General features: G+C 43.3%; 1 protein-coding gene across 1 annotated transcript in view; it reads right to left on the minus strand.

Moving 5' to 3' along the window:
- Positions 1 to 1,778: 1,778 nt before the first annotated feature.
- The window catches only part of LOC106582203 (receptor tyrosine-protein kinase erbB-4), a gene marked incomplete at its 5' end in the record, with an annotated part of 240,979 nt that continues 228,674 nt past the window's right edge, over positions 1,779 to 14,083 (minus strand). The window contains 4 exons of the mRNA XM_045704751.2: positions 1,779 to 12,265; positions 12,537 to 12,625; positions 13,165 to 13,299; positions 13,476 to 13,692. Coding sequence (XP_045560707.2) covers positions 11,612 to 12,265; positions 12,537 to 12,625; positions 13,165 to 13,299; positions 13,476 to 13,692 — 1,095 coding nt within the window. The remainder of the gene's footprint in view (positions 12,266 to 12,536; positions 12,626 to 13,164; positions 13,300 to 13,475; positions 13,693 to 14,083) is intronic.

The raw sequence follows: 14,083 nt of genomic DNA on the forward strand, positions 1-14,083 counted from the left end.
TATTGTATTGATCTTTATTCATATTAAATTAAAAATATATTTTTGACAGATTCATGTAACAAAACTGCGGGAAAATGCTATAGCCTTGGGAATGGTAAAAGGAGTTGGAAGCAGCGCTGAAGTATATTCGAACAATAACAGCCTGTAAAGCAAAGGGATGGAAAGAAAGAATAGAGCTCTCCTCCTGGGAACCTCAGCCAAGCGTCAGTAGCTCTGCTGCTACAGCTCTGTCTGAATCCTGGACCAGGACATTCTGATACTACAGTCAAATAAGTCCCAATCAACCAATCAATGAAGTCATGATTAATCAAATTAATAAACCAAACCAATATCCATAGAGTGATATGTCAATTTAAATATACAGTATAAACCAGCCAACAAGCTATTTGCTTTATCTGATGCCTCCACCAGAAAGCAGGGGTCAGGGACCTTGACTTGAGCCAAGCAGGTACACTAGTCAATTTACCATTATTTGAGGCTTGTTGTGGCTGCCCAAGAAGATCAAAGGCTGGTTGGGTTTTTAAACTGAGTCTGTGGGTACAGTATGTATGCATTATCCAAGGCATATAGTGGTTCTTCAGACCATAGGCTTATTTAACTAGGCAAGTCAGTTAAGAACAAATTCTTATTTACAATGACAGCCTACCCCAGCCAAACCCTAACCCAGACGATGCTGGGCCAATTGTGCGCCGCCCTATGGGACTCCCAATCATGGCCGGTTGTGATACAGCCTGGAATCGAACCAGGGTCTGTAGTGATGCATCTGGCACTGAGATGCAGTGCCTTAGACCACTGCCCCCCTCGGGAGCCCAGGTAGGAAATAAATACATATTGATTATGAATACCAGTTAAATTGATACGAAAGAATGTTGAGAGAGAAAGACAAATAGAGAGAGAGAGAGAAATATACAGTAAATAAAGGATAGAGGAGTACTCATCAGTATTACAACAGAGGCTCAGTCTCTCTGATGGGTGGGTTCTGTACAAATTCAAATGGCTAGAGGAGAGGAGAGGATGGAGAGTGGAGGGGAAGAAGAGGAGAGGATGGAGAGGGGAAGCAGAGGAGAGGAAGGAGAGGGGAGGATGGAGAGGGGAAGGAGAGGAGAGGATGGAGAGGGGAGGATGGAGAGGGGAAGGAGAGGAGAGGAAGGAGAGGGGAGGATGGAGAGGGGGAGGAGAGGAGAGGATGGAGAGGATGGAGTAGGGAGGGGGTGGGAGAGGAGAGGATGGAGAGGGGAGGGGGAGGAGAGGATGGAGAGGATGGAGAGGAGAAGGAGAGAAAAGGATGGAGAGGGGAGAGGAGAGGATGGAGAGGGGAGGATGGAGAGGGGAGGATGGAGAGGAAGGAGAGGGGAGGATGGAGAGGAGGAGGAGAGAAAAGGATGGAGAGGGGAGGATGGAGAGGATGGAGAGGGGAGGATGGAGAGGGGAGGGGGAGAGGAGAGGATAGCGAGGGGAGGATGGAGAGGATGGAGAGCGGAAGGAGAGGAGAGGAAGGAGAGGGGGGTGGAGAGGCAACTGAAAGATAAAAAGTACACCCAAAACAAGGAAAAAGCACCTCTATACAGTGAGCAAGAGGTTTTTAAAACACAAAGTCCACCAAGTTGTGCTAAATACAGATACGAGGAAAACAGCGGGGCAGTAGAAAGCCGGCAAGCTTTTTCAAATCAGAATTCACGGGTCAAATACATATATATATACAGACATAAAAAACAAAAAGAAAACTGATAATACACAATAATATTAAACAAAAAGCAGTAATATGCCAAGGATAAAAGAGAAATCGAAAACATGGCAGCCCCAAAAGCATTGCTTTCCTACGATTTACAAATGCACCTGGCCAATTCTTCCACTATCTATAAAAATACTATTCACATTTTCTCGGTTGAAGAACAGTAGTAAAATGATCAGGAACAACCATTCTGTATTATGCCTGTGTGTCATTTTAAAAATGCTCTCCCGTAAATTTGTTTAGTGTTACCATCAAACCACCATGTTTTGTAAACTAAGCTTACTCTACAACTGCAGTCTTTTCCTGTTGTTTCAAAGGAATTAATAAACAATAGTACCACTGTAAAATGAGCTGAGTGTGATAAATGTACAGTTTTTGTGTGTTATAATATATGATGAATTGTATGAATATTATTTGTTATTTAACAGGGTGATATCTTCACTGAAACAATAAGCATTGTGTCAAGTTGCAAGATGCACTGAGTGCAGCCTCTCATACACTATTTACTTGTATATGTAGGGTTTTAAATCACATCTATGTGCAGTGGGATACGTCAGACCATGAAGAAACAGGAAAGGCTTATTGGATCAAACTGTACATTTCAATACCATAACAATTGCAAAAATGTACCTTAGAAATTAATATTTCGTATTGTAAGAAATTACAGGAATCTTTCCATTATGTACTTTAAGTATTTTCTCCAAGTTGTGGATCCAGGAGTGGACCCAGTTCAGAGTAACATTGAAATACAACAGCGTGAAAGAGGCCTTCACCACAATGTCTGTGCCCCAACTCACAGCAACGCAGTCAAAGAAACAACAATCTATTGCCATTATGAATCCTCCCATTGAGAGTAAGAAACATCATCATTAACACAATTTACAATGCTCTTTCAGATGTCATGGTTACATCTGTTTTGATTATTATACCCCAAAACCATAAATACAATAGTAGCTGAATCAAATAAATGTGACACTTTCAACATTGTTGATTAAAATGTGTGTGCACAATCAGTGTTGAAATGAAAGAGAGGAAATATTTGTGCTCCTTTTGTACCTAAACGATTTTGCTAAAGCAACCATCAGATACATAATTAATTAAAGTATTATGACTCTATGACTCTCACTTCTAAAACTCCTCACCGGTCGCTTCTTCAAAATAATGTTGGTCTTATTTAAGTTGCTCCTCATTTAGCTGCTTTATGGTAGTCAGTTTTTAAATACACACCATTCCACTTCAACAACAGTGTTTGCTACATACTGTACATTATATATACAAAAGTATGTGGACTCCCCTTTGAATTAGTGGATTTGGCTATTTCAGCCACACCCGTTGCAGTCAGGTGTATAAAATAGATCACACAGCCATGCAATCTCCATAGACAAACATTGGCAGTATAATGGCCTTACTGAAGAGCTCAGTGACTTTTAACGTGGCACCGACATAGGATGCCACCTTTCCAACAAGTCAGTTTGTCAAATTTCTGCCCTGCTAGAGCTGTCTCAGTCAACTGTAAGTGCTGTTATTGTGAAGTGGAAACGTCTGGGAGAAACAATGGCTCAGCCGCGAAGTGGTAGGCCACACAACCTCACAGAACAGGACTTCCGAGTGTTGAAGCGCGGACCAATTAAAAATTATGTTGTCTGTTGCAACACTCACTACCGAGTTCCAAACTGCTTCTGGAAGCAACGTCAGCACATGAACGGTTTGTTGGGAGCATCATGAAATGGGTTTCCATGGCCGAGCAGCCGCACACAAGCCTAAGATCACCATGTGCAATGCCAAGCGTCAGCTAGAGTGGTGTAAAGCACAATACCATTGGACTCTGGAGCAGTGGAAACGCGTTCTCCAAAACGCATTCTCAGGAGGCCCTTTCCTGTTTCAGCATGACAATGCCCCTGTGAACAAAGCAAGGTCCACACAAAAATGGTTTGTCGAGATCGGTGTGGAAGAAATTGACTCGTCTGCACAGAGCTCTGACCTCAACCCCATCAAACACGTTTGGGATGAATTGGAACGCCCTTGTGTCTAAATGGAAGCATGTCCCCGCAACAATGTTCCAACATCTAGTGGAAAGCCTTCCCAGAAGAGTAGAGGTTGTTATTGCAGCAAAGGGGGGACCAACTCCATATTAATGGCCATGATTTTGGAAAGAGATGTTCGAAGAGCAGGGTTCAACATATTTTTGGTCATGTAGTGTACATTTCTTTAGTCAACTTTTGAGATTAAGTAAAACTCAACTGACTTCCCTTGCTGCCATTATAGCGCAACACAGCGCCTAAATTCTGATTCTCAGACAACCTATTGTAACATTGATGCATTGATCTCGTAACATTTGTGGAATGCTAATATCTCTGCCTTTTACCCCGCTAAGGATTGGAAACTATTGCCCTGTCCGCCAGTATTACTCTCCGGCATGTTGATTGGAGATGTTGGGTAACATGATTTCCCCACGGAACAGAACAGCAGAACATAGCAGCTTTAGTGGACAAGGAAAGCTATAACACCCTGCTAGCTAAAAGCCCTGTGATGCTATGCTAGGATTTTGAGAGCCTGTGTCTGATTGCATACAACACCTTCATATAAGGGTTTACTTTGAGGGATTATTTCTCGTTACCATAGGTATTTTATGCAACTAGCCACTGATGTTGTATTCTCCTTTAGCCTGTTGGGGCTCGGGGGCAGTATTGAGACATTTTGAAAAAAATATGTGCCCATTTTTAACTGCCTCCTACACCAACTCAGAAGCTAGGATATGCATATTATTAACACATTCGGATGGAAAACACTCTGAATTTTCTAAAACAGTTTGAATGGTGTCTGTAAGTATAACAAAACTCATATTGCAGGCAAAAACCTGTGAAAAATAGATTAAAAAAAATTTGAATTTTGTGACTGTACTATTTAGTGTCATTGTTTTATAGATACCATAGTGAGAAAGGATTCATTTCGCAACACCTACGGCTTCCACTAGATGTCAACGATCTTTATAAAGTTGTTTGAAGCGTCTATGATAAACAGAGAGCAAATTAGAATCCAAGGAAGTTGACATGTCATCACTTCATTTTTTTGCGCCTGCGCATAAATCTGAGAAACGTGAGTTTGTCATCATTTTTTATCTAGACATAGGATAGGTTGTGTGAAAATATTACTGATGTTTAACGTTAAAAATGGACCAAAAGATTCATGCTAAACAACATTTGACATGTTTGAACGAACATAAATAGATTATTTACTAGGTTTTTTTAGCTTTTCGGCGTGATTTTACCAGCCCCCCAACCACGTTTTGTGGGAGCATAATGAACGCTAAGTACTTGGTGTTATTTGGACATAAATTATGAACTTTGTCAAAAGAAACCACATTTGTTCCGGACCTGGAATGCCTTCCGGACCTGGGATCCTGCCTTCTGATGGAGATAATCAAAGGTAAGGGGGTATTTACAATGTTATTATCGATTTTAGATGATGCTAACTGTATAGCATAGCCTGTTGTTCTTAGCATAGCACCCCGTTTATTGCAAAATGTGATTTCCCAGTAAAGTTATTTTGAGATCTGGCCATTCGGTAGCAATTACGAGATGATAATATATTATTCTTTGAATGACAATATTATAATTTACCAATGTTGTCGAATAGTAATTTTGTTATGTTCACCAGAAGCATTTCAGAGAAGAAAAAAATCTGAATTTCACGCTACTGTAAAATGCTGTTTTTGGATATAAATATGAACTTGATGGAACAAAAAATGCATGTATTGTATAACATAATGTCCTAGGAGTGTCATCTGATGGAGATTGACAAAGGTTAGTGCATAATTCTAGCTGGTTTCTGCTTTTGGTGACGCCTGACCTTGAATTGAAAATGGATGTTTGTACTTTTGTGGCTATGTACTGTCCTAACATAATCTAACTTTATGCTTTTGCCGTAAAGCCTCTTTGAAAATCGAACAATGTGGTTAGATTAAGGAGATGTTTATCTTTTAAATTGTGTAAAATAGTTGATGGTTTAAGAAATTGAAATTATTAGATTTTTGATGTTTTGAATTTCCAGCCTTGTTAGCAATCCCGACTCGGGGTTCATTGCTAACCTGTAGCCCCAACAGGTTAAACTGGCTGTAACTGACCAGTGAGATCCATCATGACTCCTCCCAACATCACCCTCATATGCTGTCATTGCACCAACATCCCCATGACCATGTTCATAATCTCTGGTAAAACGTGTCAGTAAACTCTATAACTAGAACATAGACTCCAATCTTCCACTGCACACTTCTTTTACACAAGGAGAATGCATACAGATACAGTAAATGTTAGCTCTCAAACGAATCATCTTAAATCAGAAAAACTATTTAATGAATCATCTTAAATCAGAAAACCTATTTAATGAATCATCTTAAATCAGAAAAACTATTTAATAAATCATCTTAAATCAGAAAACCTATTTAATGAATCATCTTAAATCAGAAAAACTATTTAATAAATCTTAAATCAGAAAAACTATTTAATCCTCCAAAATGAGAATGAACAAACAGTAGCTTGAGATCTGACAAAATGTGACACACTAACATCCTGCCGTCTACATCCTAGCTAGGTAGACGGCAGGGTTTCCCAAATTCAGTCCTGGGGTCCCCCCTGGGTGCATGTTTTTGGTTTTCGACCTAGCATTACACAGCTGATTCAAATAATCAAAGCTTGATGATGATGCTGATGAGTTGGTTATTTGAATCAGCTGTGTAGTGCAAGGGCAAAAAAGAAAACATGCACCGGGAGGGCAGTACTGAGAACCAGTGGAGTCAGTGAGTAGTACACATACTGGCGTCCACCCCACTGTGTACACGTTTTGTTTTTTACCCTGGGACTGCACAGCTGATTCAACTAACCAAGCTTTATTTGCTAGGGCAAAAAAACTAAATATGCACAAAGGGAGGGGCCCGGGACTGATTTTGAGAAACCCTGCCTTAGAAAGGCTCCAGCTATCCAATCAGGCCTAATATCCAACCATGGATATTGTCTTCAAGGACTATAAGTTCTCTAGCAATTCTACCACTGTAGCGTTCACAAGGACTAGGCTCTGTAATGCCTCATGATCAGCGATCTAAACAGCTCTATATTTTCCCATGGTTCTTCCAATGTAGCTTTGTTGGCAAGGACTATAAGCACTGTAGCGATGCTACCAATGTAGTTTTGTCCACTAGGACTAGGCTCTGTACTACTTTAGCTATATAAACCGGCATATATCCACTTTCATGAACCTGCCATTGTAGCTTTTCCTAAAAGCTAGCTAATCACAACATTTTACATTGATATCATAGTCATTTAGCAGACGTTCTTATCCAGAGCAACTTACAGGAGCAATTAGTGTTAAGTGACTTGCTCAAGGGCACATCGGCAGTTTTCACCTAGTCGGCTCAGAGATTTGAACCAGCGACCTTTAGGTTACTTAAACACTAGGCTACCTGCTGCCCCACTAAGTTTTGAAGTGCTTCAGCTGGAACTCACTTGGCAAGTAATATTTTTAATTAAGGAAGAGAACTGGAGATAAACACACCGTCCAGGAAACATCTCTGTTTGACTAAAATAAAAAATAAATAACACAATGCTTCTCCAAAAACTCCCTGACTTTTTATTCCTTTTCATTCCACTTTTCATTCTATTATCATGGTAGTGGTGAGCCAATTAACACGTTTCTAGTCCTCCTGTCAGTGTTTCTAGACCAGGGTTCTAGACCAGGGTTTCCCAGGGTCTCAGACCCTTGATTATTTGAATCAGCTGTGCAGTGCTAGGGTAAAAATGAAAACCTCCACCCCTTGGGATCCCCACGACCGACCGAGTTTGGGAAACGCTGTACTAGCCCTTCTCTCTTCTACCCTGCTGCTTGTCTTCATTATTAATAAAGTGCTCCATCTGTGGATTGTCCTTCATTATGCAAACACACTGAGAAATTACAAACAGAAGCCACAATGCAGAGAAAATGAACAGTGAAATGGAGTAGGCTATCTGTCTTTTCTCTAGCTGCAATGCGATAGATAAAACATAATTAAAATTAACCGATGGAGAATCGGATGTGCTTCTGGCTGGGGAAACAATGAAGAGAGAGGTTTGGCTGTGCCAGAATGGTTAATAAGTCCTATCAAATCGCAAAAAAATCTAAAAGACCAAAATCTAAATATTTCTTTCTGGATGACAGTATTCCCCCTCTACTAGCAGCGAAAACAAAAATCATCTGGCAGTATTCTGAGACACATGGATCTGACCTCCCATAGATATGGTGTCTGTCTACCTGTACTATCTCAACATTATTGTCAAACATGAATAGAAAAGTTTTCAATGTCCTTGATCGCTGTAGCACCTGTGTTTCCTTAATGAAAATGTAATTGTGGAGGAAGGACATCTCTCCAAATGTTTTGGCACAGTTTTATTCTCCAGTCCAAACTGTTGGAGAGGGGATGCACTGTACTTTACGTAGTAGGGGAGAGAGGAATTTGGTGGTGGAGCAAATGCCTTGGTTTTATGGACCAGTTTGGTGTTCAGACAGTCTTGTTTAAGTTGTACTATAGTAATAAATACAGCATTTCAACTGTCCTTATCTGATGTTCTGTTAATCCACAGAACATGTCTGGTCTCAGGCTCTCCTATTCAGTTTGACCAGCACTCACAATGCATCTCCTGCAGGGTAGTGTCCACCCCATTGGGGCTTAGTTATGCTTCTTAACGCCCAGGACCAGGCCAAGTTTTCAGGCCTCTCCCGTCCCGGAAAAACTGGTGTCTGTTGCCTGCCACCCATCCAGTCCCCTCGAATCCTTCATTTCTCCACACACGTGGGTCATGTTCATTATGGGACACCGTAACAAACCGCTTCACAACGTCCAGGTAATCCCTCCCTATTTAAGTCTGTTGTCTTCTGTTTGGTACCTAATTAACATGACCCTGCCATCTCTTTCTCTGTCTGTCTGTCTGTCTGTCTGTCTGTCTGTCTGTCTGTCTGTCTGTCTGTCTGTCTGTCTGTCTGTCTGTCTGTCTGTCTGTCTGTCTGTCTGTCTGTCTGTCTGTCTGTCTGTCTGTCTGTCTGTCTGTCTGTCTGTCTGTCTAGTTCAGTTCAGTGTACAGTCCCCATATTATCAGTCCTCTCCCGAGGTCTTTGTAACCAGCTCTGATAGGGAAGCGAACAGATAGACTCTGCCAGGGTTTGTCAGTAAAAAAACAGATATTGCAACATATAGCAGTTTCTTATTTATATTCTATGACTGCATCGATTCAGGGGTTTGTCATTTGTCTGCCTCAGAAGTCATGTGGGTTAGAAGGAACACCATGGCTGGGTGGTGGCGATCCTCTCCTTACAGATAAGCCTATTCCCTCTTTAATCCTGTGGCACTTTCTGCTTGCTGTATTTCACTGTGTTCAGCATAGGCCCTTCAAGCTTTGCATACATATAACATTGTGGCATTTACTTGCTGAATGGCTTTGTCTTCTCATCCCACTGCACTGCCTTTGCTTCTGTTATCTCCACTGCTTTAGAACCCAAGGGCAATGGAGCTCCTGGTCCAAAAACGTAATGCACACGGCGCTAATGTTATCTCCACTGCTTTAGAACCCAAGGGCAATGGAGCTCCTGGTCCAAAAACGTAATGCACATGGCGCTAATGGTATCTCTTCCTCTGTGTGTATGTGTATATGTGTGTTTTTGTGTGCATGCTTGCATGTATGTCTATATCGTGCATGTACGTATACAGAATTAGAACAGTGTTATTGATGTGTCAAGGTTGGGAACACGTCTTCCTTTTTCGCGAGATACAAATTAACATGTTATAGCTGATATGAGTGGAGCTGTATAATAAATGTACAAATTCTACTACACATTCAGAGGGGTTCGAACCATGTCAACATCAAAGACGCCGCACAGAGCCAGCCAGCCAGTCAGCGGACAGGAATGCATCCTCCACATTATGTGACAGATGTATGGCGTGGCTGGGGCTTGAGAGACAGTCACGGAACAGCAGTGTATACACAGATGTATGCGTGTTCTCCTATATGAACCTGATATACCGCACACCAACGGCTATCATGACATTACTGTATGTGTGGATGGTGGATTGCTACAATATGCATTTAACCCAGTTGGAAAAATGTGCTGCTCCAAGACTTTCAGTGTAGTGTATTGATTGTGAATCACCGTATGGTTCTTACACAAATCTTATTAATAATAAAATAATATATTAGAGATCATGAGCAAACAATATACGGTAAGTGTAAGTGCTTCAAGTTCCTTGTTCCTTGGCCTTCATCCTGTCTGTTCACACCTACAAAGACCGATACTGTTTGTCATTACATGTACTTTTCACTTAGCCTTCTGTTGTTGTTGTTGTTGTAATCAACACTGAAGGGGCGGGGCTGAGGGTGAGTAATGGGTGCGGTATCGGAGGAGTTAAGAATGGGGCTGAGAGTGACCGGTGAGGCTGTCAATTATCAAACCAGTCCTGGGTTATTGGGTGGGGGGGAGGCTCTCAGCAGTTTATATTAAATGCCTTGACGTGTCCAAAAAGTTGGACACATTCCGAAATGGACCTGGGCCTTCCCACCCGGACCCAATATGCATTAATATATTTTTTTCAATATAGAGACCCATTCCAAATGGACCCGAGGACAACTAGATCCATTCCGCATAGACCTGTTCGGTTCCAGACCCGGTGTGATCCAATCCGAGTGAGGGAAGCAGCAGAAAAGTACATTTTTAAGCTACTTTATTAACCGGAGATGATAAAGCGCGAGGGAGAGAAGGTAGAGAGAGGTGATGCTCTAGCAGAGGCCGTGCTGTGTGTGTAGGCTACTGTGAGTGTGAGCAAGTGACACAGGGAGCACGGCAGGAGAGACGAAAGATGGCAACCAACCAAGCCAACTCGCGCTATAGTAGACTAATAGCTGCCAAAGCTAGGTTATTTATCATTGAATATGATTACGTAGTACCTGTCTTGAGTGCATCCAACCAAGAGCAGCTACTTAAGCTAGCTAGCTAGCTAGGCTAATTGAGGCTGCATGCGCTTTCTCATCCTACACAGTTACAAACAACAACGACTCCTTTTAGAATATAAAGTAGCAGCCTACCTATTGGCTCTTGGTCGTTGTAGCCTATCCTTCTCCTTGAACTTTTAATTCTGTAATTTTAATTCCATCTTCCATTGATTAGATATCTCCTAACTTTTGCCCCACACGGAGACTCTATGACTGTAGCCTACTGCCGCTTTGATGACCTATGATTGGCCAATAACAACAACAAGCTATACGCACCACTCTCGTGAAAAGCAAGAGTAGCAGCATAAATTACGCAATTTCTCTCTCTCCCTCTCTTCTGCAGCAGTCGCGTTTGGATCTTTACGGGTCCTTCCCGACAAGTTAGTTAAATTACACATACCCGAGACTCGTGACAATCATATCAGATGCGACGCAGACCCGTGACATTATTTAGAATTCTGGATCCGACCCCGCTCAGGTCCCGGATCGGGTCTCGGGAATTCCGTTACAGGTGAATCCGTGAAAACTTTCAGTGTATATTACTGTAATATTACTGTAGTACTTCTGTGTAATGTTACTGTAATCCAGTGTAGAGGACATAGACAGACAGAGAGGAGAACATCAGTCCTGGGTTCTATGGAGGTGGGAGGCTCTCAGCACTATGTCTTATAATATAATATTACTGTAATGTTACTGTAATCCAGTGTCAGTTCAGATGTGTCAGTCCAGTGCTGGTGAAGGGAACCAGGGTTGATACGTAAATATTGTGTGGCTGAGTGAGAGAGGGACTGTCCACTCCCATCCTCCCCTCCTCCTCCCCTTGTCTTCTAACTTTCCTGGCCCAGTCCCTCTTTCCTCCTCATCCTCCTCCCCGTTACACCACAGTGTTCCTCTGTCTGTAGGGTGGGGGCGGCAGCACGGTCCCAGGTTTCAGGGCGAACTCTGTCAGGTACTCCTGGTTCTCGGCCACGGCGGGCCGGATGCGTCCATTCTGCCGGTAGAAGAAGCGTGTGCTGCAGTCCTGCAAGTACTCAGGGTTGTGCAGGGTGGCCTTGGGAGGGAGGCTATGCTGCCAGTACTCTGGATTGTCAAAAGTCTTGTTCTTGTCTTGTCTATTCTTCTTGTCCAACATGATGGTGCCTGTGAGGCCGGGGTGAAGGGTATACCCGGGGTGGGCTGGGTGGGAGGGGTGGCCTGGGTGGGCGCCGGCTGTACCGAGGCCTGGAGGAACAGAGTATCCTGGTTGTGCAGAGACTCCATGGGCGTGGGCTGCCTGGACGCTGTGACCAGGGATTCCTGCCTGGGCGGTGCCTGATTGACCAGCAGTGAGGCCAGTGGCACCTGGTTGGCTTACCAGGGTGGCGAGGGGAGGGTTGTGTCCCCCAGTGAACCCATTCTTCTTCAGGGTGTAGTCACTGTAGTCTCCCACTCCGGGGTTGTGGAAGGTGTTGAGGTAGAGGGGCTCGTTGACGTATTCGTCCTCCACTCTGGGGCCGGAGCCTGCCTGTTGGGGGCCGCTGGGTGCCACCTGTCAAGTCAAGTCAAAGTTTAGTTAAAGTGCTTTCAAATAGCTAGATGGTCCATGTTATTACCATCGTATGACAATTCCATGTGTTTGGGTAGTAGATATCATGAACAAATGACTTAGACTCCTAAGGATTAACACGATTAAGGTCAAAACACACTTTACCAAAAAGGGGGAGGGGGGAAATGTCGATAACAGTAAAAAGAAAATTGTATAAAAATTCAGGAGCGAGCAGTCCATAAGAAATAGTCCTAATACTAATTAAAAAGTCGACCTGATAGGGGTTACAGCTGTCCAGGTTTAGGGCAGCTCCATTCCTCCGACGAGTCACGAATGGGTTCTCCTCCACAGGGTTGAGATAGTCTGTTAGAGAGGGTAAGAGAGAGGGGGAAGAGCGAGATATATATATATATAGAGAGAGAGGTTAGAGGCTTTCAAAGGATGAACAGAAGGCTTGCAGTATTATGATCTTACGGATATCTTCACTAGCATCTGACATGCCTCTATGTGTGTGTGATGGTGTGTAAGCCTTGGTCTCTACAGCTCTCTGTCTGAATCAAAGGGTGAAAAAGAGGAGGAGATGATGAAACCTGGAATCTGATATCACCAGGTACACTACAGAACAGTACACCCCTCTGGTAACAGACAAGGCTCATAGGAAAGGATCAGAACAGTTCACCTATTTGAGAATTTCTGAACTTTTGTCTTTTGTCTAACTGGATCAGTTACTGCAAAGCTTCAGAACTAAAAGCCGCAAAATTTACAAATCCAAGTAAAAAGTATTTGGCTGTGGATAAAAGCTATTTCAAGGAAAGTCATCATAAACAGTTAAGAAGTGCTTCCTGTAGTACATGGCATTACGTGAGGAAAGGAAAACAGTGAATAGTGACACCATGTTGTACCTGAGGTGGCCTTCTCCCTCATGGCGGTCAGGTATCCATCCTGGTCGGTGTCTCCTCTAGCTCCTCTCTCCCCCAGCATGATGGTTGGGTCTGCACTGTAGCGCTGTCCACTGCTGCTCTCCACTGGACCTGAGGCTAAATAATTATAATATTAACATTTATTTGTATAGGGCTTTTCATTACATAGGAATTTAAACGCTCTACGTAGGCAAATAAAACACAAACAAACAAACAAACAAACAAAGATAAAAAAAGACTAAATATATTAAGCATCAAGGAAGCTAAAATAACAGTGCTAAAAGAGGTGTCACCTGGTGCTCCGTCTGAACCAGGAGGTCCCGCGGGCCGGGGAGTTGCCTGCTTCCTCAGTGTGCCGTTACAGCGCTGGTCCTCGAAGCATTGGTGCTCCGAGCCGCTACCACCCTGCCCCCCTGCAGACTGGTCCCCTGGGGACAGGGACAGCACCCGTGGGATGGTCCCCATCATGTCCTCCATATCGAAACTAGGGTCTTGGTACCCAAACTGGTTCTGTAGGGACACAAGGAGAGGTTTAATGTACTGTACACACTGATGGGCTGTGGGTTCTGCAGGGGCATAAGAGGACACAGGGGTCTAATACACACTTCTGAGTGTTGGTACTTGTGTTCAAGAGTATTGGTTCAAGGGAGAGTCAGTCTCCTTCATCTCCCTTCTCCCCATGCTCCAACACTCTCCCCCCCATCCCTCATTCACCCTCCTCCTCCATCCTCCCCTGTCCTCTTCCCTCGTGTGGGTGAGTGGTCTCTACCCGTCCCCGTCACCTCCTACCCCTCCTGATCTCTCAGTCTCAGCGGTGGTCTGCAGGTGTGTAGTCAGCACTCACTGAGGAGACTCTCTCTCACGCTGTGTACCCTCCACCTTACAGCTACACACTCAGAAT

Source organism: Salmo salar, chromosome 21 (genome assembly GCF_965601325.2).
Source record: "Salmo salar chromosome 21, fSalSal1, whole genome shotgun sequence".
NCBI classification, from domain to species: Eukaryota; Metazoa; Chordata; class Actinopteri; order Salmoniformes; family Salmonidae; genus Salmo; species Salmo salar.